At 41.6% G+C, this 26,531-nt stretch overlaps 1 protein-coding gene across 1 annotated transcript; it reads left to right on the top strand.

Moving 5' to 3' along the window:
- Positions 1–4,404: 4,404 nt before the first annotated feature.
- Positions 4,405–26,227, top strand: dcn (decorin). Its single transcript, XM_037760692.1, has 8 exons — positions 4,405–4,870; positions 12,921–13,147; positions 17,774–17,886; positions 18,797–19,010; positions 20,596–20,709; positions 21,035–21,128; positions 22,758–22,896; positions 24,765–26,227. Exons 2-8 carry the CDS (start codon positions 12,940–12,942, stop codon positions 24,963–24,965), a joined length of 1,083 nt encoding a protein of 360 aa, XP_037616620.1. The 5' UTR covers positions 4,405–4,870; positions 12,921–12,939; the 3' UTR covers positions 24,966–26,227.
- The last annotated feature ends 304 nt before the right edge of the window (positions 26,228–26,531 follow it).

The raw sequence follows: 26,531 nt of genomic DNA, 5'->3' as shown, positions 1-26,531 counted from the left end.
TGTAATACACTAGTAGAGACGGAGTTTGCGTGGGAATGTTAGTAAGTGGTGTTTTAGGTTGGCTTGGAAAGTGCGAGGTCTAAGTGAGAGAAAAGGAAAAACCCACTCTTTTTTACAGAAAAGAAGTTGTATAAATGGAGAGCAGAGATACAGTGGATATACAGAGGTGAAACAGAGCGTATAGTAAACATAGCCTCCAGCTCTTTACAGAAAACTGTGAATAGTGTTATATGTTGAGTGACGGGGTGATGAGGTCCTTACTAGCATGTTGGCACAGGCAAACAGACCTACAGAAGTTCCCATATGTTCTTCACACAGAAACTAATCAGGAGTTATGGCTTCAATATAATCCTGGGGCATGGGCGCTGGACATAGGGGGGTGAAGGGGCCACTGGCCCCGTCCCACTATCTTTTTAACATCATGACTCACCGTATTCCCGCAAGGGCCCCCATATTGCAACAAGGTTAAAAAAAAAAAAAATCATCAATTTCCATCAAACCCGTCCATGTCAAAGACTGGAGGGTGTCAGAAATGCTTTTTACTCTACGAATACGCTCTCATTTTAATCTGTGCAGCAGCTGTCTGCACGGCTCCGTCTCAGCTGTGTCTCACGTAACCGCAACCTGTACTGAAGCGTTTATTTACGCTTCAAGTCTTTCTTTCTTGAAGAAACACAAAGCCCTTCCTAGATATAAACAGCTTATTTTAGGGGGTCTTATTTTCAGGTGATTATACCCTTAAAGAAAACATACTTATCCAATATTATATTCCAATTTCTACCAATATATCCCCATAAATGTTACATACTGTTCCTTTAAAGACCATATTTCCTCCTGATATGAAGTGCACACACTGTAGCTTCCTTAAGGAAAGATTAAGATGCTTTCTGCCCAGAGAATCACAACTGTCACCATCTAGATCACCGCATTGCCCTTTTGCTTTTGGCAATTCCTCTGAGGTTTACAGCAAAATGAATATATCCTTAGGTCACAACTTGATATGGACCCTTTGACCTCCCTGTGAAACCTCTTTTCTTCTAAGCACAGGTAATAATACCTGCGATCCCCTGCTCATCTTCCCCCATTCTTTCATCCTCTCTTCTAGACACACATTAAACTTTAAGCTACCTGAAATCCCACGTTTAAAGGAGTAAATTCCCTTGATCCCGAATCCACTTTGATTCATTTCTTTCTCTTCAAACTTCTGTCCCTCTCTTCTTCTTTTGTTTCTGCAGTGGGATATTAACACCTGAGAACAAAGGTGGCAGTTAATGAAATTCACTCATAAAGGTATTCTACTGCCTGAGGGAGGCCAGACTTCAGTTTCAAGTGTAAAGACGTTTCCGCAAAGGCCAACCGGTAACCAGGGGTTCATACTTTAGATCTGCATACGTCCCCACAACAGCCACGTGTCACGGCCTCCTAACTCTATTACAAGGGGCCTGCTTTCCATTATCTGCCAGATACGGAAGGACGCAGACATATTTTTCTTCTCTCTCGATCAAATTTTAGCAAAATATTCCAGGTATGATCTCATCGTTTGTGTTGGACACCCGGTTTTATCCAATACTTCACTGTGTGCTGTAATCCTCCTGGCCTCTGACCTCTTTCCCTGCTAGTATTTTCCTCCTCTCCTTCCTTCCTTCCATCTGCGGACTCAATTCGAGCTTCTCTAAGTCTGCCAAAGATTCCTTGAACCCCAGGCGACAAAATGCACGTTAGCTAAGGTCATGATTCTGTACAAAAACCTGAAGAAGTGTAGTGTTTATCCATCCAAAAGAAGAGTCTTCTTGAGACCGAGATGGACCGTTTCGACACACTCGGGGCCACCACTTGTGTGGTCTGCCCTTTGCCTTCTGCTGGGAAAGACAGTCAAGATGAGGGACAGGATGAAACCTGCTCCTCTGCTATCTGATCCTCTTTATTCTTGAAGAAAAAGAGCAAAAAGAGAGCAGCTGAGGAAGGTAGAGTCTTTCTTTCAAGCTAAAACTCAAAATCGAGAGTTGAATACAAATGCAAGAAGAGAAGTGCGGATTTGATCGGAGTAAACAATCTGAAAGGATGCAACATCTTCAATCACTGCAGCTGTTCATGGTTTGATTAACCTCCCTGTACCGCTTCCATTCACTAAAAAATAACTTTCATACCTGAACAACATCAAACAGATCCCTGCTGTAATATAACCACTGGTATAATATTTCAAGAACATCTTTTTGGGTCAAATATGATTAAAAATCATCTCAACTTGAGGCTGCATCGTCAATAAGTTTATGACACAAACCTGAGACTGTTTACTGTATGGATATTACAGATTTATTAAAGGTATCCGAGCGGAACTAAATCTGGATTTACACAAGAATAGAGATTACTGATATAAATGCTTTATCCATGTTTCATCATTTCCATTGATGGCTGATTTAATGACTCAGAGGGAACAAGGAAGCAGATAGAGGCCGAGACTTGCCCGCCAACTGAACACATGGAGACATTGGCTAATGCAGCAGAAGTTAAACTTGTGACCTTCCTGCAACCGCGGGACACAGTCAAAACACTTAGCCATCTTGACGTCTTCCAGTAATGTTGATGAGATGAGGTCTAGTTCACCTGGGGTTAAAAAACAGACCCTACTTCACCCTTGACCTGATTAGATCCAGATTTGGACAGTCCAATCCAAAAAACGCAATGTCCAGATTTAAAGCAACTTTGATCATTAGAGAGAAAATAAGTATTTTTTAAGTACATTTAGCCAAGTATTCCTATAAATTACATCGACATTTATTGCGTCTATGATTTACATCCAATGCCAACGTTCAAGGCCAATGTAGGAAGTATTGTGCCCCATGGAATTTGGTGTCCCCTTGAGTTTCATCTGTTGTCACCAGCAAACCAGTTACAGTTTTCACTCTACAATGAAATATCTCAACATCTACTGGATGACTTAGCACAAAATATGGTTCAATTCATGGTTCCCAGAGGATGTGTCCTAATGACTTTTCCTCTAGCGTCACCATGAGGTTCACATTTGTGGTTTTGAGTGAAATGTCTGCACAACTATTGGATGGATTCCCATGAAATTAAGTACAGACATTCACGTCCCCCTCAGGATGAATTGTAATAACTTGTGCGATTCCCTGACATGTCATTTAGTGACATCATCAGGTTTTTTTTGATCATATTTGTCCAATACTTTTATTTGTGACGAAATAGCTGCAAAACCAATGACATTCCCATCAATATCAGTTGTACTTTGTGTTTAGTGCTAATTAGCAAATCACCAAGATGGTGGACATGGTAAACGTATCTGCTAAACATTAGCATGTTAGCATTGTCATTGTTAGACTGTTATCATGCTCACATTTGCATTTAGCTCAAAGCACCACCATGACAGAAGTACAGCCTCACAGAGCCACTGGCATGGCTGAAGACTCTTAAGGCCTTTGCACACTAAGTCCGTATTTTTCGTATACGTTTCCTTTTTTAACCTGTCAAACGATAAAAAATGTTACGGACAGAAACCTTGCACACTGAGTCCGACAACGTGAGGTCATATTAACGTGCAACAATTTTGTATGAAAAATACGGACTTGGTGCGAAAAGGCCTTTAATCTGTCATTCTTACCAAAAAAGGCATTGCAGCATTTACCGTAGGGTTGGAACGGTGTAGGAGCATCACTTAAATGGCCCATTTGAGTGACGCCCATTTGATTTGGTTGGCCCATTGATCGCCAGTTACTTGATTGGCCACCGCAGCGTGACGTCAGGTTGCGTTTCTCCAACAGTTGATTCAGTTTGCCGCAGGCTGCTGCATGTTTTCTGTTTTTCAGCATCCCCTGCGGTCCCCACCGCCGCAGCCGAAACGCACTACCCACATTCAAATGAATGGGAGGACTGGGGTTTTCGCCTGATTCAGTGTGAATGCAGCCTTAGTTTTATTAACCATCACAATGATCTTTCCCTAACCTTAACCATATGGTAGTTGCCATGTTAATGGTCCAAATAGCAACGTTTTTTTCTGGCGATAGGGTTGGGGGAAAAAAAGACTACAAGGACTGAGAATGGGAGCCTTCTACCTCCCACATAGTCCTTCAAAGTGCCTCCTCCTCTGTTTTGGGCCAATAGACCCAATACTCCATTAAGGCAACCTAAACAAGCCTAATCAAGATTTGGGGAATGAGGTCAAAACGGAGACGGAGGTTTACTGGGAGGTGGTGCCAATCTGAATAGATTAGACAAAAGTGTGTGTGTGTGTGTGGTGTTTTTGTTTTTTCCTGGGGGTAGTCGGTAGAGAGGCTGAATGAAGATGAATGACAGAGAGAGTGTGAAAGAGGGAGAAAGAGAGTTTGTGTGCTGCGTTCTCTGCTAAGCTCCACACAGGACCTATCATTACCAGATGTCACAGTGAGGGTGGCTGCCAGCCGAATCACTGCTTATTGCTTTAAACTCTGCCTCTTTCTCTTCTTCTCCTTCCTTCTTTCTTCTTTTCCCTCTCCCTGTCTCCTCTCTCTCTCTCTCTTTCCCTTTTTTTCTCTTCCTTTCCCTTCTCCATTTCCAGCTGTTTTTGGAGCACGCAGCGAGAACGGGGGAAGTTCTCCACCAATTGTTTCGGTCCTGAGAGGAGCTCGGCGGTCGGACCCTCCCTCCTTCTATCTCTCTCCCCTCTCTCTCCTCTGTCTCTCTTCCTCTCTCTCTCCTCCCCTTGTTGTGACAGAGCACACCTGCTTGATCTTGGCTGCACGCGCTCCGAGTCCAATTACCCCATAGGCCCTCGCAGCCACTTCACAGTCTCATCCCCCCCACTCGACTGGATTTTTGGGAGTCAAGCTCATCTCGCGCACTTCTACGCTCTTTGCCTTGCTTCTTCTGAGAACAGGTAAGTTAATCCTTTTACTCAAAGAGAGCAAAAAAGTCTGGGTAATAATGGATGAAGTGAGGAGTTAGATTTCACTGTGGACTCAATTTTAAAGAGAGAATGGTTTGGTTTTCGCTGGACGTCAACTTTTTGCATGACAAAATCCATCAAAGTCACATTCTTTGCTGACGATGTAATTTTATAAAGTTAAGATTTCTGCTTGTGTTTTATTGCAGTTGCATTCGTTAAACTGGATTTGACTATGTTTGATTCACTCCTTCATACACTCATGTATGCTGTGTATATTCCGGATGTGTTGCCAGGTCTTGTTCCCACAGCTCTCTTGGCTTTGTGATGAGAGACCTTTAATCAGTCCAATCTGCATAGAGCTCAGTGAAAAGAGCAGCGGCTAGAGAAGGGGGTGTGGTAGTGCAGTTGATGCTGGTACCTCACTCCTCTGCCAAAAAAACTTATTCTCCAGGCCTGTCGTTAATCTCCAAGGTATCCACTAACACTGATGTTTTCAGTACTTTCTCAGTTTACAACGTCAGCTTGCAGTTTTGTTTTAATTTGTTGCTTTTTGTGACACTTGTTTGTTGATTGTTTGGATGTAACCCATATGCATTCATCAAGCTATTTTTTTGTGTGTTGGTTTTATACATGGCAGATTTGTAATGCTTACATAAAGACAAGGGTTTGAATGAGGGGAAGGCAGAAAATTTAGATTTCCTACTTAAGTTGTTTGCTTCAACATTGCTAACGTCAGTGGAAAATGCTTTTGTGTCATTAATTTGTTCCTTTCTCTCTTTGTTTAGCTTTCTTTCATTCTCTCTTTCTTTCCCTGGGGCGTTTGGGCAGTCGACAAACAAATGAGAGGGAGGGAAAAAAAGCTGAAACAACAATGGGGATTTCTTTGTGTTCAGCCCATTATTGCTTGTCAAGGCTTCGATTTGGAAAACGTTGTTTCTGCTGCTTCTCACACTTTCCGTTTCAGCAGTTCATTGGAGACCGTTTTAACCCCAATCTCTTATCTGTCTGCTTTCGTGGCCCTGTTTCTTCTCAACCTTCTCTGTGGCGTTTGCTGCTGTGTTTTCACAGGAGCGGAACAGGACCCAAATTGCTAGGGGCAACTTAAAGTGAGAGGCTTTGAAGAGGAGATGAAAAAAAAAAAAAGCTGTACCTGGCAACGCACGGTGCCATTAATCCCGTAATGGTACGGCTTCCTCTATCAAAGAGAGGTCTGAAGGCTTCCCGGCAAGCCACCACACAACTCCCAGCTAACTCATTACATCCTTTTTGCCAGCAGGGAAAAAACCTAATAAGGCTCAGCTGCTCTGGAGTGAAACTGAAGGGAAAAAGTGAGACAAATACAATAGAATGAAAAATGGGACTTAGAATTGACTAGAGGCTAAAAGAGGCATAAACACAGTACTAAAGTACACTCAAGTACTTCAGCAGTTTGGAGTTGAGCTGAGCAGATGTTTAACATTTGAACCAGAAATGAGTGAACGAAAGGTTAGCAGGAGACGAGGCCCAGATTTGCACTCAGGGGCTGCATTTTTTTCCATCTGGACTTCAACTCTCTGGGTCAAAAAAAGAGCAAAAGAACAATGGAATTGAATGAAGGCTTATTTCCCCCCCTTTTGCTCACTGGAATACCAGAAAGTTCCACATGTCAGTCTTTCTGGCCAAAGTTTTTTAAGGGTCAGACAGAGAAAGAAAATACCATAAGCTATGGCAGAGAATCCAAGGGAAGGAAGGAAAAGAGCAACAAAAAGGGAGGAGGAGATGGAAAGAGAAGAAAGGGAGAGAAGGTTGGGCAGTTTGTCCACGTCTGTGCAGTGCAGACTGTTGATAATGGGACTGAGGTTGATGGCAGGCCGACAGCTCTTCTCATGGAACAGCTGAAATGTGGTTGAACCACTCGCTGGCTTTTCTCATGCCATGATGGCTCCACACAACAGGCTTTCAATGATCTTTCAATAATAGTTATAGTTCTGATGCTTTGTCCTTTTTTTTCCCGCATAAAGACATTATATTGATTGTTTTGGTGAAAAGAGTGTCTAAGGCATTCTTGAAGCCAAAAAATGTCCCATGCAAACAAACATGGGAGCATGGACAGCAATTTCACAGACGAGAATGAGTTGGCCCAACTCCTGTTACAACAACGTCTTGGCTCTGAAATTATTTGTTGGCCGCGTCTATGCATAGTTTCAGATACACGTTCTCCCTCACAAAATCCCCTGATATATCAGAAATTTGTTGACGATAAATACCACTGACTCCTCACACCACCCCAAAGGAACAGCTTGTAAAATCACTCACGTTGTTTTTCCATTTTTTGCATTATTATCGATCATGCTAACTGCGTGGGAGGGGAATTCCCATTTCATTTGCTGATGGGTTGAAAGGGCCACACGTGTTTTAAACGTCCTGTGGCCTTGTAAATACCTTCCAGTGATTCATTGCTGACAGACACTCTGCAGACGCAGGCCTGTGGAGATTTAGAAGGAGGGGTGGAGGTGTAGCGGACAGGGGTGGAGTATGGTAGCTGGTGTCTGCTTTATATTGTTTGCTTCATCGCAACATGGTTTGATTTGCTAAAATTACGACACCATGGTGCCGAACGTTCAAGTTTTTTTCTTTCACGAGTTAAAGATTTATGGTAATCATTCTGCGGGTATCTCATTGATTTCCTAAGCTCGAGAGTTTCACTGAAAGGCAGTGACAAAAGAGGAGAAAGTGACAAAGCGAAAGAGGAGTAAAATGACTTTACTCCCTCATGCGAGCTCTGCTTCCTGTCTGGGAATCATTAGTAATGCTGGGGCCAGACTTGGGGGAGATCGGAGGGAGGGAGGGAAGAGAGAGGGATGAGACAAAAGAGGGACACAGGAGAATTGACAAGGATGCCGCCGCCGCCACAGGAAATGTCAACCTCCGCCCCTTTTTTTTTCCGGTAGAACACTGGATGATGAATCGCAGGTTTCAGAGGCACGAGAGAAGGAGATAGAGATGGACCATTTACCACATGTCCTTTTCTGGGATGGTTGTAAATCTTTTGAAAATACTTGCTGAACTTTCTCACAGCTGCTTCTGCTTCTTTACTTTTTGATACATATTTTCTATATGCACCATATGTGCAGGCATCTGCTGACTATTTAAAGTCCTTTGAGACTCTTTGGAAGCCCCTGAACCATCACTTCAGTTGTTTTTTATTTCCTGGTTCACCAATGATTGAAGTTCAGAGTGAAAATACTGACATTACAGAGTAGCATAAGAACTTTTTTCACTCAAATCGTGTTTCACAAAAGTCACTTTTTCAGAATTTGGTCAAAAATAAATGGCTAAATTCATCCAATGCATTCTTTTGCATGTTTTTTTTTTGTATTAAAGTCCATTCGTTGGGATCTAGTGTGGACCAATTCCTGCCACATTTGCATTGATTAGTTTCAGTCCAGTTCTTGTGAATAAAGCCTGTCCCATTTTCATCTTGTGAGCTGGCATACAGCCGCACCACGATGTGAAGCTGCCCCATATCATCCCATATCATTTCATAATGACACGTTATGAAAAGAACTGTGGAGAGAAGAGTTTATAATGGTACAATTGGTATAACCAAATATTAAAATCCCTGTTATAAAAGGTTGTAAGTTATAAAACAAGTGGAGATACAAACAAAAAACCTGCAAAAAGATAACAAAGTTACATCGAGGCTGCTAGATAACATCTCCAAATAAGGACGTGGTCATTTTTTATTGGCATATTTATCTGTAAATGGATCGTTGTGTTGGGATGTGGCATGTGAGATGTGGTCATGTGTCTCCCGCTTTGGACGTTGTACAGCTGTCTCCATGTTGTTGTAGCGAGGAAGAGCCGATGGAACAACAGGAACCACGATGGAAATTAAGATGTTTTCTGAGCTGCCTGCAGGGCATTAAATTACACATTTTGTAACATAAAAGTTTGACTTCCAGCTGGATGTAAGCACTAAGATTCCCCTGTGAACGTGAAAATGATAAGGGGAATACCGTTTCATCCCATGACAGAAATCTTCTTTGAGGGGATTAAAAAGGCTGATACCGGCGAGATGCAGAGTTTGCATGGTCAAGTCATGTTCCAGCATGCTTCTGTTGGCAGCCCTCTGGGTTTAACACACACACACGTGTGTTTTAGGAGCCTGTGTCTTATGTTCAGTAGATTCTTCAGGTGTCTATGGAGGTGGGGGCATCTCCTTAGAGCAGGCCACCCTGCAGGGCCGGTGGACACATCTGAGCACACTGCTGGTAATGAAAGAACCAACGCCTGGGGCACAGCAGGCTGTCTCATGCATAGAAGCTCAACCCAGCTGGCAGAAAAACCTTGAATTTCAGCTTTTTTAAGAAAAAAAGATTGCATTTGACCATAATTCCTTGTTCTGTGCTTTGAATTTAGAGTGACCTTCATGTTCACAGACAGGCATTCGTCGAACGTGTACCGTTATTTCACCACACAATAAATCTCTGCAATGTACAGCCTTCTATCTCCAAATCCCAAATCATATTAATACCACTTATAGTTTATTCTGCAGCTGGGGTTACAAATTGTTAATGTCCCCAGTAATAATCCCTGAAAATCTCTTATGTTCCTTTTTCCTGGTTTGGTTTCAAATTCTTGTTCTTAGTCTCATCATTAACAACTCCTGGGCCTGATTATGACTCACAGAGTAGCAGTAATTCTTGTCATTGCAGTAATGCTGCACCCATTTCATATGCCCAGAGAGCTTAGTTTCTTCTTTCACTCTCCTTCGTCTTCTTTTTGCCTGTCTGGGTCACATTAAAAGCTGCTGAAGCCTTTATGGACAAAAGGTTGATGGATTGATGGCAGCAGGACATATGGAGATCCATCTGAAATCCTGCACATGTGCATGTATATGTGTTTATGTGCTTGCGGCCGTGGGTCAAAGCGGGGAGATAAGGTTCAGTAATCGGCGGTGAAACCTCTGTTATTTTGTGTGCATCGCTGTTCCTTTCAAGCAGAGCTGGTACACTTCGGCTTTGAAGATAAATCTGAATGTTCCAGCTTGCAAGATGTGCCAGATGTGCAGTAGTTCACGACACCAGTACCTCCTAAACTGACTCTCAAATACTTTCCAGTATTGACAATTAACGAGACAAACTAATCTGGCGCCCGAGCAGGATAAAACAAACCATCAAAAAGCATCTACGAGCACTTTTTGACCCAAGAGTGCTTTGCACCCCTAAATCCAAAACCGACGGCTGCTGCCGAGTCTGCAGACGAGGTTTTCGTTGGATTGAGCTTTCCGCTGCTCTTAGATAAGAGAGCCTGACATGGCCAAGATTACTCAGTCTGTTGAGGACTGGAACAACGTGTACTCTGGATCTACTGTATGTTCATACTCTTTGTCTCAACGCCACCCAGTACACTACATGTTTCCAGCGTGAGACAAAAATGGCAGGTTTTGCATGGAAAACTGCATCCACACATAAAACATTGCGTGACACAATTCCAGTGCCGACTTATGAAATCACCCTCTTGAAGGTTTTTCAGGTTTTTTTCCGCTTCGTAGCAACAGAACAAGAGTCAAAAAGAAACTTTAAGAGGCAGCAGAGCGATCTCATCCAACACGATTTCCCCTGTGAATGGAAGTGATTTCAAGCTCGGTCATACTGTATGCAAGCACTGTAACCACTGGCCTGGAGCTGTACAGTGTGTCAAAGTGGTGGCTGTTTTGTGGACAGGGACTATAATTACTGCTTGTGTTGAGAGTCCCTCTGAGCCGTGATCCAGTGACCTGACGCAACCCTCGCTAACCTGGATTTACACTGCATCAGCACATCTCTTTCTCCTGCTTTCTCAAAGACACACACTGTTGAACACCTCTGAATCTATTACCTTTACTCACACATACAGTTTGTGCACATATAAAAGGTGCACATACAACTTGTGCTCTTGCTTTAATACACTTTATTCACACCTAAAACATGCAAATAAACACTCAAATGACAGAAATTAAGCAAATATACAGCATAGAAGCACCATACAGACCATATAAACCAGACCAGAGTCACTTTCGGCTCCGGCCAACTGATGGTTTTGGGTCAGTTTCATCATCCTGGTCATGATGTTCGGGTCAAGGTCCGTTGCGGACCAGTTACTCCCCAAATCATTTGTTAGCAGCTGTGGCTCAAATTCGCCCTTCAATTATTGTGGCACCGAGAGGGAAGAACCAACTTTTGGCAATACGTATGGCAAGCAGATTGCTAGTTCTTTTAGGCTCTTATGTGTGTGTGTGTGTTTGTTTGTGTTGGTGCATAAAAGGTCAGGGAGTTTTGTGTATCTCCACACTGAGTTTGAGAGAGTGTGTGGATGTGTCAACTGGTTTGTGGTTGAGTTTAGAAATAGAAGACAGCATAAAGGAAGCAGGATTCTCCCAGTGGCTCCACCAGTATAGAAGATGCATGATCCTTAAAAGGACTCTAATTAATGTCAAACAAGTGATCAGTGGCAAGCCATGAGATTTCCCATGATGCATCCTTTTGAAAATGACAAAGAAACAACATTGACTGCTGCATAAGCAAATTACATAGTCACTGTTTAATCTTATAGTATAGTGATACCCGGACAGTTGGTAGAAAGATTGTAGCAGTTTCCATTTTTCCTTTTCTGATGTAATACTTCAAAATGTGCATAAAAATATGGGAATAGAAACACGGCTACTGTCACTTTTCACATCTAAATAGGTTAATTGAGTGTGTTAAAACTACAAGTTAGACAGCGAAAAAGCAATTATAGCAAAACTAAATGGTTGAAATAGATGGCTAAAAGTACCCTAATGGACATAGTTAGAAAAGAAAGCTAAAAATTGATAAATGGTGATTAAATGGTAACTAAAATTAGGGATGCACCAATACCAATATCGGGGCGACAAATAGCTGGATCAGATATTGGTGACAATGGGGCCTACGGGGCTATTCAATTCACTTCTATGTTTCTACACTATATACATTATAAACTGAACTTTTAATTCCTGTTTAAGTTTTGACCAATTTGTTGCTGCATTAAAACACTTGAATTGTAGTTCCTGTTAATTTTGAAAACATTTTACCATGTTGCTGGTGTACGATTATAAATAACAATTTATATATATTTAAAGTTATATTTTGTTTTACAAAGTTAGGAAAGCCATGTTTAAGTCAAGCCTGATGTTGCCTTAACATAAAAGAATGATCCCAGTCACTTCCGCACAGTGAGGCATACAGCTTATTAATTAAACACTGGTATCGGATCGTAACTCGGTATCGGGACTGAAAAAGTCGGATTGGTGCATCTCTAACTAAAATGAATGGATAAATAGTTAGAATGCGGTAATGTTAGATATCTAAAAGCAATGGACAAATGGTTCATAGCTAAAATGGATCAACAGTTGAAATAGTGAGCTAAAAGTCATGATAAATTGATGGAACATCCAGCTTCTGCCGCTTCAAGTGGCAATAATGCAAACTGACCGAAATGTTGACAATTGTACATTTTCAATCGTATAAAAACTGTATAACAATGTTCTCTTTTATATAATTAATAGTGTTTAATTCCAGTTTAACATCTTGCAAACCACTGTTATAGTAGATGTTGCATAGCCGAAATTATTCCAACCCAACTTTTGGTCTTTTTTGGCCTTAGTAATCATTTGGTACCCTGAAGGCCTGTCACTTCTGACAAAGTACTATTGTCATTTTCTCATTTTGGTTTGCGCTAACCCCTGCTCCATCACCTTTCACCTCCTGTCTAAAACCAACCAGTTAAATAGCTTATTTGACCAACCTCACTAAATTGTTACACCCAAGTGTTTAACCTTGTCGCCCTCTGCCTCTCACCTTTTGACCTTTACTCCTCTGAACTCCACTCAAATGTCTCTCTGTCAGTGCGCGCTTCTCTCTGCCCAATGGAAATCTTCCTTCACAGTGAATGAGAAACAAACCGAGTATGGTAGTTTCAACACTAATCATAGACGGACTATTTTGAAAATGTATCCACCCAAACCTTTGAACTGTGTCCTCTCGTCTTCGTCCTCCAGGCTCCCTGCTAGCAGCACCATGAGGTCAGTCTGTCTCTCTCTGCTCCTGGTCACGGCCTGCTGGGCTCTGCCCTTCCGCCAGTCCGGCTTCCTAGACTTCATGATGGAAGACGAGGCGGGATCGGGTAACGGTGAAGAACCTATATTAACCAGCCGTCTGCCTGAGGGACCCAAGTGCCCCTTCAGATGCCAGTGCCACCTGCGAGTGATCCAGTGCTCTGACCTCGGTAAGAAACCTCCCACTGATGGTATAATTCCACATATTGTACTGATGCTACATGTAGCCCCTAAAGTTAATCAGTGTGACTTTATTTAAATTATAGATCAGACGAAATGTAACAAGCTTCCTGTTCACGTCCATTTTCTTCGTCCGATTTCAAACAAATGAACTCTCTTAATTAAACGGATGAGACGAGATGAGGTCAGATGGGTGTCTGCAGTAGTTTGACTCTACTTTTATTGTGCTCAGTGACATTTTTTAAGAGCAGGAAAAAAAGTCCCTGACTTTACAAACCGTCTCCACTGTCCACCCAAACCCACATGTTCATTCCAGGGTTATGTTACGCATTATTGTGAAGTCCTCCAGAGAACATGACTCCAATGTTGACACCTTAAATGCTCACAGATGTGAGTCTTATTTTACTTCCTGTAACAAATACATTATTCGCCCTTTCTGGCCAAACTGTTTTTGAAAAGTTGAAATTAAATCTTAGATTGGTCATCGGTAACCTCAATTTTAACAAGCTTGTTTCTCAATGTAAAGTTGACTCACTGCACAGTCACAACAATTTACCCGATTAGTCATTTGGAGCCAATCCACTCTGTTTGTCTAACCTGATGTATAGCATATACAACAGCTTGAGTCATCTCACAAACTTTTCCGTAGAAAAGTCCCCAACCTCATTTATTCTTGTAAATTACATAAAAGTGCTTGTGGTATAGTAAGCTTAAGAGAGGGCCAGGGTTGAGATGCTGAAATGAAATGGGGTTAACAGATTCAGAATATAGTTTAAGCCAGTGAACAACCTCTGGGTCTGAAAAGTGAAGCCAATGTGGAAGTGCCTTAAACTTGCATTCTTTCTAACAGCCAGCAGGGGGCGACTCCTCTGGTTGCAAAAAGAAGTCTGATTGTATAGAAGTCTATGAGAAAATGACCCTACTTCTCACTTGATTTATTACTTCAGTAAACATTGTAAACATGAGTTCATGGTCTCAATCGCTAGTTTCAAGTCTTCTTCAATACAACGTGATGTTCATTTAGTAAGTTATGGTCCCATTTAGAGTCAAATAGAGCATAAAGTAGGGGATGTTTTAGGGCATATCACGGCGTTGTCCGGTCTGGGTGTTGTCCGTGTTTTCCTCTTACAACTTTAACCCTTTCACAGTGTGTTTTCAGTTCATTAAAGTTAATTATACTCTTTTTGGTCATCTAAAAATGCCTTATTCAGCGTTCGGTTGTACTTGGCTCCACCCTATCGTGTCACTTCTGGTTGCAAAAAAAACAACATGCCGACGACCAAATACCAAGATGGCTACGGCCAAAACGCCGAACTCAAGGCTTCAAACGGCAGTCCACAAACCATGACGTCACGGTGACTACGTCCACTTCTTATATATATAGTCTATGGTATAAGCAAAGCATGCAGACAGACAGGCAGGTGACTCAACACTCAGAGTGACAGACAGTTGGAGAGAGTGATGTTCAGGAAAAAGACCAGTTCCATTACAACATTGGACACACACACACAGGCCCGGGCAAGACAGAAGAGTCTGCTCACCATCCCAAAGCTTTCACTTTTGTAGATGTGGATTTTTCTGCAGCTGGCTGGACGACAGCTAAAACATTCAGGAGAGAAAAATTTAGCCTCGGGTTCAAACGAGTTTGCCAACTCTGTTAGAAAGAGGTTTTGCAGATCCATAGACTGGCACAACCTGTGTATTGTTCTTGGTTACAAGTATTAAGATTCACCTAAGAGCACAATCAGCATCTCCTCTGATTAAACATGTATCTTATATAAACAAATCCCATGAGGCAATCGGGCCTTTCATGATGCAGCCAGATCAACTTGTCTTGCCCGGTCAAAGCGCCAGACAAGGAGAGGCCGTTACATAAACACTGTCATTAATGCTTGGAAGGGTTCAAAATGTCCAGCGCAGTCCAAAGCAATCATACGTTTGACATTCCAATCACTTTGCTTTAAAATGGAGTGATTAATAGTGACTATAATCGTAAGGGTGAGACTAAGTCGCTGTTTTTCTTGTTCATTTCCACAGCATCAGCTGAAAAGTGAGATGCTGACCGAAACATGACATTCAAATAATGTATTTGCACGAGTCAGTTCATGTTATTGTCATTATCGCACTGATTTTGATTACAGCACTTATCATTTTGGTTCATATGAACACCAAAAGATGTTCCTTTGTACAAGACTTTCTCTCTTTAGTAACAGTATAAAGGGATTATTTTGACCAGGCCGGTTTTATTTTCAGCATTTTTATTTTAATATGCAGGAATTATCTTAAAAAATGGCTAAAACAGCAGCAGCTAATAAAGACTGTTGTCAGGCTATTAAATAGGTGTCATCAGTCCTTTGATGTGGGTCAATAGGGGCCTACTACACCTAATAGTAGGTTTTATCATCTATTCACACGGTAAATCACGGAAAGAAAGTATAAAAGAACATGACAGCGACCTCTAGTGACCGTAGTAAGTCAGGCGCTGTAGTATAGACAGCTTAAAGCTCCAAATGGGGTCGAAGTCGGGGACAATGAATGGGACCGGCCATCGCCTTGTTGAGAGCCGTGTGGAGCCAATAGATATGCTCTGAATTTCAAATTTAGCACCATCAAAATTAATTTGAAACATCTTTCTTTTTTCTCTTATGTTAAGATACTCTGGTGTAGCCTACAAACAACAGCTCATTTACATTTCTCTACCATTTGTCTCCTCATTTTCTGTTACAGGAAGCATTTGTTTGTCACAAGATAATTTAGTTTAATGTAAATTGTTGTGAAGTGTCTTCTTGCGGCAGAAAATACAACAAATACACCAAAACCTGGGTGAAAAAATGATTTTAAGGCATATTTCTTTTAAAGAAAATCTGGGTGGTCCTCTGCAAAAATCTGTAAAAACTGAACTAATTACCTTTAAGCTTCTTAGTGATGCTACACAAACTAACAGGCCCATTTTTAAGTGTTTAAATACTGGAATGCCCTTTTAAAATACTTTTTCTAGCCATTGCATTTCCATAAAATTGGGGTAAAAATTGCAGCAGCAAAGGCTGAGATAGTCTGACTTTTAGAGAATAACAATAAAAAAGAATGTGAGGTAAATAGTGTGGTGGTGCAATGATGGTGGTGACCACAAACAGCTGTGATGGTTTGTGGCTCATCCACTGCCGGGTTGGAAAAAGCTGAGAGAAAAAGCAAACCTAGCTGAAAGAAATGTTTGTGTGAGCCGAACAGCAGTCGTCACATGCTTTTAGGACAAAATGTGTGCAGACGCACGTATGTGGACTGGAGATGCGCAATGTAAGCTTCTTTGTTAAACAGTTTATTCTACGCCTCTTCCTCTGAAATGTAAACTGCCCATTATGAATCTCAGTGTATTTTTTGGGTTACCACGGATGCAGAGGAGCATACACCATGACTCCCAGCTGTCTTCGCTCAGTCCGCTCCACCAAAACAGTCTTTAAAGTACAGATGCCATTTTCTGTGTCACATTAGCCATGACGTGCCACGATAAAAGTCCAAGCTAAACGATTCAGCGTGAGCTCAGTGTCCAGGTATGCAGTCGCTTACTTACCCCAAAGGAAATTTGTTTTAAGGTCCATTTCCACCATGTGTGCCTCGGAGCACATCAAACTGTTATTTGGTCCCGTTGGAATGTCACTATAAACCCATTCTGCTCTACGTTCCTCTCATTGAGGCTTTATGTAGCGTGCTACATTGACACAGCACACTTTGTTATTTCAGAGATTCGCTACTGTAAAATCTGTTTTCAGACAGTTTTCAGAAGGTTAATGCCCCTGAAAACTTGTTTTTCAAATCTACTTCTCCACAGCATTAAATATTCCTAACTAAATAAGTAAAAATCAAAGTTAAAGTTCAGGATATTTGATCAGATTTGACTGACAGTGCCAGCAGCATAAACAAACAACTGTCATCACATTTTGACTTGCTGAACTCTGATTGTTGCACAGAAATATGTGACATCATCTTTTTCCAACTGCCCACTTTAATGTGAGGACAAAAACACAAACATCTCTCTATTGGCAGAAATGGAATATCAAAAATATGTGTTTTCTTTAGTGTATAATCACCGGAAGATAAGAATCGTGTTTTTGTTACCTTAGAATGAGACGTTTATATCTACATAGGGAGCGGGTCCTCTTCACGCTGTCCAACTATGTTGCTCCGTCATGTTTCCACAGTAGCCCAGAATGGACAAACCAAACACTGGCTCTAGATAGGGCAACTCGCATTTTTGCGTCAGCCACCATAGGCACCCGGGAGAATCTAATCTGCACCTTTAAAGTAAGAAACTTGATAAGAAATTATATTTTAAGGGCCATTAACATACAACAGACCTGATTTACAGGACTATAGGTCCTCAGTATGTAGTTTAAACTCTACAACTGATAGAAACAGACCATCAACCACTCTAACCATGCTCATGGAGACGAGTAGGTAACCAGTTTGTATCCATTTCCTGTTGAGGTCAGAGTGTGGTTAACCTGTCGTCACCAGAACCAGGGCTCATTCTGATGGATTTATTGCATCTGCGTGCTTCTAACTCACATGCCCTACATGTGTTTAAACAATGTCTAAATGTAAAAAAAATTCCCCATCAGGTCTGAAGACGGTTCCTGGGGACATCCCAGATGACACCACCCTGCTGGACCTGCAGAACAACAAGATCACTGAGATCAAGGAGAACGACTTCAAGAACCTCAAGGGACTGCATGTAAGAGACGTGTTTCACTCCCATCTGCAGAGCTTCATGTATTATTCCTGATGTTATGCAATGTGTTATGTAACCGGAACACTGACTGCAACCCTTCATGAATATGAACCTTGGTGATCTCCATGGGGAAACATCTTGTTTTTAGAATGATTCATGAATTACCAGGTTCATGGTTCGTTCCTCCTCTTGTTTCTTAGTAACTAATCACGGTTTTATACCATATTGTAAAATGAGCAATTACTCATTCTAACAACATGGACCCTTCTTCACCTCCCATCCCTAAACTCTCTTCTTCCTCCTCCATATATCCTCCACTCCCCCAGTTACCAGGTGCATGGAAACTATTCACCCGAAGGCCTTGCACCCTCATGCCTTCAAACTCCCGGAGCTTATTTGCTTGTAATAAATACCTCCGTCTGACGGCCAGTGTTAATGCAACTAGCCTCCCAAGGGAGTGGACCACATACCTCACATCGTCTCGTGTCTGCTTTACATGAGGAATGAGAGTCCTATGAAAATGTGTTAGTGATAACTTCAGAGTGGACTTGAACTCGGCCCTCACAGGCACCTGGTTGGAACAGCTGCTAAACTCAAATATGTCTTGTTTGTGTCAAACCTCATCTGGAAAGTACAGATGTTTAATTGTCCCAATGGTGCATTTGTAGCAGGAAATGTCTAAGAGTGGAACAAAAAGAGCCACTAGGGTATAAAGTTTTGAAAAAAGTTCAAATTCCATAATAATAGAGATTTAAACACAGATGTGAATAAAAAATAGACAGAAAAACAGCTTTAAAAATGCCACTGAATTGGTTTCTACCTCCCCAAAGTGTTGAGGAGATAGTGGTAAAAGATCTACTCCAACCATGCAGCCAGAATAAGCATCTCATCTCCCTGGTGGTCTTCCTCATAGGCTCTGATCCTGGTGAACAACAAAATCACCACCATCCACGCCAAGGCCCTGAGCCCTCTGACCAAGCTGCAGCGTCTCTACCTGTCTAAGAACATGCTGAAGGACATGCCCGCCAACATGCCCAAGAGCCTGCAAGAGCTGCGCATCCACGAGAACGAGATCACCAAGATCAAGAAGACCTCCTTCCAGGGGTTGTCCCACGTCATTGTCATGGGTACGGAAATAAGATTGTTTTTTCATTTAAAAAATGCAGATATTTATTTGGATAGCGAGCAGTTTGAAGAAGTGTGAGATATATTTTTCAGAAGTACAGGTCACATCACCAGAGGTACTGTATGTTCGTGATTTTGTGGATGGCTACAGTTCACCAGGATTGATACGAATATTTACCCGGAATGTTTAAAGAGGACCTATTATGCTTATTTTTAGGTGCATACTTGTATTTGGGGTTTCAACTAGAACATGTTTACATGCTTTAATGTTCAGAAAACGCTTTATTTTTCTCATACGGGCTGTGCTGCAGCATCTCTTTTCACCCTCTGTATGAAACGCTCTGTTTGAGCTCCTGGCCCCGCCCTCTCAAAGCCCAGTCTGCTCTGATTGGTCAGCTGGCCCACTCTGTTGTGATTGGTCAACCAAAACCAAACTCTTCAGACTCCGCTCCAGCTCCTCTCTAACTAGCTTTGTTTGAGGGCGTGCCAAACTAGCCGCTAGGCAGGTATTATGTAAATGTGTTACTTGGTGACATCACCACGTTACGGAAGAAAAGGTGGGACTTCAAGCGAGACGTTTCAGGCAGTTCAGGAGCAGTGTTTCTGTGAGGGAGAGTAACTCCCTTTGGCGTGGACTTTGGTCTTTGTAACTTTGCCGACCTTTTACGTGCACAAAAAACGATATAACACACTAAAAGAAAGGGAAAAAGCATAATAGGTCCTCTTTAAATTTAATTTTTCCACAGTCCGTGCCAAGTTTTCCAGTAATTTAATGAAAAACAAGAAACTCTTTTAGCCTCAATTCAATGTTGATCAAAGTGCTGCAGAAATAAGTTGAAGATTATTTGAGAATGTATTGAAATATACAGTACACCCACATATATTCAGTGGTGCTTCAAATTTTCCAAGGCAAACAATGGACCCACTCGAATGATGAAATTAAGTGTTTTGCAAACAGACAACCTGCCTCAGGTCACACTGGTATCCTTCAACAGCTGTGGAGGATGAAAACAGTCATTTTATCCAGCGCTTTTATTTATTGTTCAAGTGGGTACTTGCGTGGGACTGGTAAATTTGATTGATTTTGTTTTGGAAAGAAAGAAACCTGAGGGAAAGTTTCTTTTTCGTGGCATTTCACTGTTGAGACAAGATTTACACGTCACAGTCTGGAAGTGATGAGGCTGCTACAGCCTGTTAATGCATGATCACACAGCGTGTGGTTGGTTGTGTAAGATTATTTCTCCTTTATCCTCCTTCCGCTCCTTTTCCCCCACAACTCATCTCTAACTTCCTGTGTCGTTCTGACATGCTCAACTTAAGCTCAAAAGTGTGGATTCAATCATTCGAAATGCAACGATCTTAGGATCTGTGACAAATCCGGGAATCTGGCGTGGAGAAAGGCTGCTTTGCAAACACAAGCTATTCTCTTGCCCAAGACTTTGTTTACTGATGACTCAGCTCTATGTTCCCGTAACACAACAGGACAGAAATTAACTTCATAGACGTGATCCGTTACTGCTGTTCTCCCCCTCTCTCTTCTTTCTATCTGTGCTCACAATTGTTTTTTTTAAATTAATTTTCTTTCAGAGCTCGGGTCCAACCCTCTGAAGAGCGCAGGAATCGAGGCCAGTGCTTTTGCTGACCTGAAACGCGTCTCTTACATTCGCATTGCAGACACGGGGATCACAGAGATCCCCAAAGGTAAAGATCTCATATCTTATTTCCACAAATAATTTGACTTAATCCAAGTTTTATCCAGTCAGGGTCAGCCAAAAACAACTATCCTCTATCAAAAGAATGCATGCTTGGATTTCAGTGTCCTGCAAAACAATGGGCTCAACGTGACAAAAATGCACAAACTGTACTTCATGGTAATTCAAAACTAGTTCAGGGTGGGAACATAGTAAAATTATACATCTTTTTCTATATAAAAATGGCTTCATAATGTCATAAGCTTGGTGAGGTAGATGTTACTTCAGTTATTGCTTTGTTAATGGTTGTTAACCATTGTGTTGTGGGTTGCCAGGTCTGCCCAACTCTCTCTCTGAGCTCCACCTGGATGGAAACAAGATCTCCAAGATCTCAGCCGGCAGCCTCAAGGGACTGAAGACCCTGGCCAAGTAATAACAATTATCATTCTCTCTTTCCATTAACTCATATTAATGTTATCATTTCTTTATAACTTGGATTTAAAGCAACGTTGAACAGCAGCCACTGTGGCCACAAATGGCAACTTCTATGCCATTGTGCATTGAGTTTCCCTTAATTTCCCAATATTCATGTCTCCTGGTGATGTACAGTACACTCTGTTAGCTCCTTGTTTTACTGTATAACCATTTAAATGATTAAATTATGGTGTTATTTCAACTTCAATATGTCAGTCACAGAAGTTTACCATAAGCTACTACATAGAGAAAATCTCCTGAGTGTATTGAATTTAGCAAGGTGTGATTTATTAGGTTATTTATGTGGTAACACATTCTCACTCCCCACTCGCCCAACCGCTGTTTGGTCAGTGCCTCTACGCTTCAAACTTTGATGCTCCAGTTACCCCTCTTAACATCAGTTTTAGATGTGTCACAGCCCATTTCGACCAAATCTGGAGATGGAGGGCGTCTCAATGCTTTCTATTCATTTCCAATGGAGAATAGGAGAAGCATTTGCGCACTCCATGGTGGGAGTGTTGCGGCCAGTTTGCACTGCGTTCGCCAGTCTGTATTTGCATAAAATTGAAAAATCTCAACTTTGAGCCTGTCCAGTTTGGGTTTAAATTACGTAACAAAAGTACTTGGTTAGGCCTAGGAAAAGATTGTGGTTTGGTTTAGCATAAGCATGTTTGTTACGTAAAATGATTGTGTTTGTTACGTAACTGGCAAAGGATGGTAAAATAAGTCACCGTTGACTTCACACGGGACACAAACAGCGGCCTCCAGGGTGAAAGTCTTGTGGTTGGTCAATTGCTCTGACCGTCTAATAATGACGCAGACGGGTTTGCAAGCCCGCTGCGTCCCATGCGGCTGCTAAAGGGCGCCTTGGTGCATCAGTATCAGACGCCAAGGGGCACTGACCAAGTGTCTGTATTTGACGAGTTGCGAGTGAGAACGGGTTGTGTGAATTCAACTTTTTGAATGAGTTCAGCTTTTTACTTGTAAGAGGATTGCCTTATTCCATCTTTCAAAAGTTACAGTCTCCCCTTTGGAAATATGAGATGCATTTCTTATTCTGTTTAGTTTCTCATGCCGTCTCATGCTTTCATTCTCTGGGTTTGACATGTATTAGCTTCACTCTGGTATTACGGTTTACGGGATTTACTGGAGAACAAAACTCGAGACCTAAACAGTAGTTTTTAGATAATCAAAATAACTGGTTTGCTCATAAAATGGGGATAGACTGTGTTTATAAGATTACTGCTCAGATTGTGCCATACCGAACTAGAACAAAGAGGGCTTTGATGCATCACGAGTAGAGTATGTCAGAGAGGATATGAGCGAAGGCTGGGTTTTTATTTTCCATTTGCTCATAATTAAGAAATAGACTGGGAAAGTAATGGCCTCAATGAGGTATCCTCATTTCCTCAGCTTGTTTTTTTTTGTACCATATTACTAATGATAATTTAGGCAGCTGGAGACAAACATTGGTGTCCACCATATCTTTTTCTCAACTCATGCAATTTGTGCTTTTGTGTTCTTTGCTCTGCTACACATTTTGCACATTTCCATGTCTCATCTACTTGCTGTTTTTTCCTGCAGGCTCGGTCTGAGTTACAATGAAATAAGCGTTGTGGATAATGGCACCCTGGCTAACGTCCCCCACCTGCGAGAGCTGCACCTCGACAACAACGCTCTGACCAGTGTTCCCGCTGGCCTGTCCGAGCACAAGTACATCCAGGTACATACTGCTTTCATTAACATTCATTGTTATTAATCCAGGTTTGAATCCCCGCATGATCACAGGAACTGGGGGGAATTGTTATTGCAACCATTTAGTTCCAGCAAATTAACTCTGCTTGAGCATTATTGTTATGTTTCTCATTTTCTTATGGTGTGATCACACACGGCTCATTTTCTCTGATCCAAACTGTACTGGAAAAGTTGACTTTGTTGCATTTTTGCATTTAGTTTGCTTAGGTTCGCACTGCCCGATTACAAGTCAACCATGGCTTCCATAACAAAAGTCACATGGATTCATTTAGCTTGTTTATGGAGTAGAGTGCTGGTAGCCCGTCATGCTATAATGTTACAGCTTTTAGCAGCAGGGGGGAGTGTAAACAGACCTGATTGAAGGCCCTTTAACTGCACTTTGGCCTCAGTTTATTTCATCGTTTCATTGGGCTTCTTAAGGCTAAGTGACTGCTGCGTCTATCCCATCCCCATAAAACCTTCTTTGAGGTAATTCCCTGCAGTTGGTTGGGATAATATATATATATTCACCCCTAATGAACCGCAGTACATTACACCTGTCAACCATATTTTTGCTGTTATTTTGTGAGCACCCACGTTTTAATGGCATTGTTCTCAGCAGCCACAACAAACCAAACCATGGGAAGAAAAGAGTCGGAGAAATGGCTCCTAACAAGCTGATGTGCACAGTCTGGGACACTGCAGTATATTTAGTAACAGGATATACCAAAACACACAGGGTTTAAATCAGGCTACAACCCCAAAAGTGAAGCCAATGCCTTAAACTTGCATTCTCTCTAATAGCCAGCAGGGGGCGACTCCTCTGGTTGCAAAAAGAAGTCAGATTGTATAGAAGTCTACGAGAAAATTACCCTACTCCTCACTTGATTTATTACCTCAGTAAACATTGTAAACATGAGTTTATGGTCTCAATCGCTAGTTTCAAGTTTTCTTCAATACAGCATGATGTTCATTTAGTAAATTATGGTCCCATTTAGAGTCCATAACGCAGGGTAGGCTTTAGGGCATGGCTACGTTGTGATTGACAGGTCCACAAACCAATGGGTGACTACGTCCACCTCTTATATACAGTCTATTTTTGTTTAAAAATGAATGTGGGGAAATTTGAATAAAGCAACCAACACTTTCAAATGTGGGATGTTTTATATGAAATCAAAAGAATGCAAAATTCAATGTGAACTTGAAACTATAACATCACAATAACAATAGGTCAAGCTAAGAGACTACAACATGCTGCTCAGTAGGGTTTTTATTGTAGGAACTACATACCCAGAGGGACTTAATGAGGTGCTTTTTCACATTTTATGATATCTTTTAGCTCTTTGTTTTGTGTCCTATATGCATGTTCCGTTGTATAAGATGGAAATTGTACTTCACTATAACTTTTCTCCACGTATAGATTGGTGTTTTTGAACCTAACGGCTTTGCAATCTGTAATTAGCATTATATTGTCTGAGTTTGTGGCACGTGTTATTCCTAGGATCCTTCTCGTTCCCCTCAGTGCTGCACGATGAGGGCTTCTGTTCTCAGTTGTTTTTAGCCACTCTTATGTGCATACATGCTTTTCATGTGCTTCCGTTTCTTATATGCATGTAAAGCTGTGCTTGTTCTCAAGTGACAAGCACCATCAACTTATTTTGGAGTGTGACCATGTAGGGAAGTCCTTTTCCCACCGTCCAACATCCTGAAGAGAAAAGAATACAATTTAGCTTCCTTGAGCTATTATCATTTATTTTGTGACTCATAATTATCTTCTTTATCAGCTTTATTTTGAAAAAAAGTAAATCATTGCCTCAGAGACCAAACATTGTCATTATTTAAATCCCGTGTCTCTAGGTGGTCTACCTCCACGCCAACAAGATTGCCGCTGTGGGAACAGAGGACTTCTGTCCTCCCGGCCTCAACCACAAGAAGGCCATGTACTCTGGCATCAGCCTGTTCAGCAACCCCGTCCCTTACTGGGAAGTCCAACCCATCACCTTCCGCTGCGTCTTCGACCGCTCCGCCATCCAGCTCGGCAACTACAGGAAGAAGTAGAGCGGTCCCACCCCCTGCCCCAGGCCCGCGCGCCTCTGCAAGGAAGTGTGTGTTTGTAAATGAGTGTGTGAAAGTTTTCTAAGTGTGCGTGTTTTGACCGCAACCCCACAACACTGACCCCTCCCACCCCACCCGCCCGCCACCTACACTGCCTCCCCACAAATAATCCACATTTCAAAAACCGTTAGTGGACATGGACCTCGAACATATCATCTTTCATTATTTAGCTTCAAGGTTACAGCAGCACACACGGCTTACAGCAAACACCAGCATACCACGGTGATGCTCTCACACACGGCACATCATTCATATAGAAGCAGTTAAGCAAGCATTAACATTACAAATATGTCTTCACATACACGCTGTAACATTCATTCAGTGGAAACAAAATCAGAGGTGATCCCTAACCAAAAAGATTTGAAACTTTCTCTACCTTTTAGCCATTGTATTGAATGAATTATACGAACGCTGACCTGTAGAGCAGGCAGCGAAGGGGTTAACTTGTGTTTTACAATACCTTTTAACAACCGGTATACTAGAATGTACTAGATATTACCTGTGTACTAGGACTAGCATTCAGAGTGTAACATTACCACGCTGCACTCCTTGAAACAACTCAGAGTTTCTATTTGTATTGTACTCAATTCAAGTAGAGATAAAAAGCAACCGTGACTTCTATCACATTGTGATTTCTTGTGCTTACTTCAGTGTTGATTTTTAGTTCTGGGTGTTTTTTCTTCATTACATTTCCTCTCCTAGTGTATGTTGTTCCATTACAAAAAAAAAGGAAAAAAAGGTGAAAATAGCTTATAAAAAATGTAGAATAAACCATATATGTTTTAAACAGAAGCCATTCCCAAAGATTTATATGCATGCTCTTATTTTTTTTGTTTCCTTTTCAACTTGAACCTGGTGCTTTCTGGAATCTGTATGTATTTCCCTGCCCTTTATTTCTTTTTTTAAGAAAAATCAGATGGTGTATGTGGACTCGCATGCCCACTGCAGCCATGTTGGTGTGAATGTTGTATGTATAGACGCTGTATATAAATGCTGTATAAAAACCTCTCTTTTGCTTAAAGGCACAAGCACTTACCATAGCTCAGACTTAATATATCAGCAACAAAAAGGTGTTCCTCTTTTTTTTTTCTTTCCGGAGCAGGGGCTCCAGCTAAGGTGTCCTGAACGAAATAAAAATACTAATGGAAAAAGTTTTTTGATGGATGTAATGACCAGAACTTGCATTAAATATTGAATAATGTGAATGGAGATTTGTGCTCCCGGTCACTGGATGGCGCTGCGATAGCGACAGCTCAGAGGACAGCGGCTTCCTGGCGAACGAGGTCAAGAGGAGGCACAGGTACTGAGAAACAGGTGAGACACCTTGATAATAAAACACACACATTAGGTGACAACGACTTGAAAGGTCCAATGAGGTCGCCACGGTTGACTCAAAGATATTCAAATGTTTAGAAAGTTAGCTATTTTTATGAGATATTCGTAATGTTTTAGTTAGGATAAAGGACTTCTCAAAGGAAAGAAATGCGCCCAGACAGCCACACAGTAGAT

The sequence above is a fragment of the Sebastes umbrosus genome, chromosome 23 (genome assembly GCF_015220745.1).
Source record: "Sebastes umbrosus isolate fSebUmb1 chromosome 23, fSebUmb1.pri, whole genome shotgun sequence".
Taxonomy (NCBI): domain Eukaryota; kingdom Metazoa; phylum Chordata; class Actinopteri; order Perciformes; family Sebastidae; genus Sebastes; species Sebastes umbrosus.
The sequence above is the reverse complement of the archived record's forward strand: the minus strand, read 5'-3'. Positions and strand labels throughout refer to the sequence as shown.

Coding starts and splice junctions, on each gene's coding strand:
- dcn (XM_037760692.1), top strand. CDS start 12,940: ATGAGGTCAGTCTGTCTCTCTCTGCTCCTGGTCACGGCCTGCTGGGCT. Junction 13,148..17,773: donor GATCCAGTGCTCTGACCTCG/GTAAGAAACCTC, acceptor ATTCCCCATCAG/GTCTGAAGACGGTTCCTGGG. Junction 22,897..24,764: donor CCGAGCACAAGTACATCCAG/GTACATACTGCT, acceptor CCGTGTCTCTAG/GTGGTCTACCTCCACGCCAA.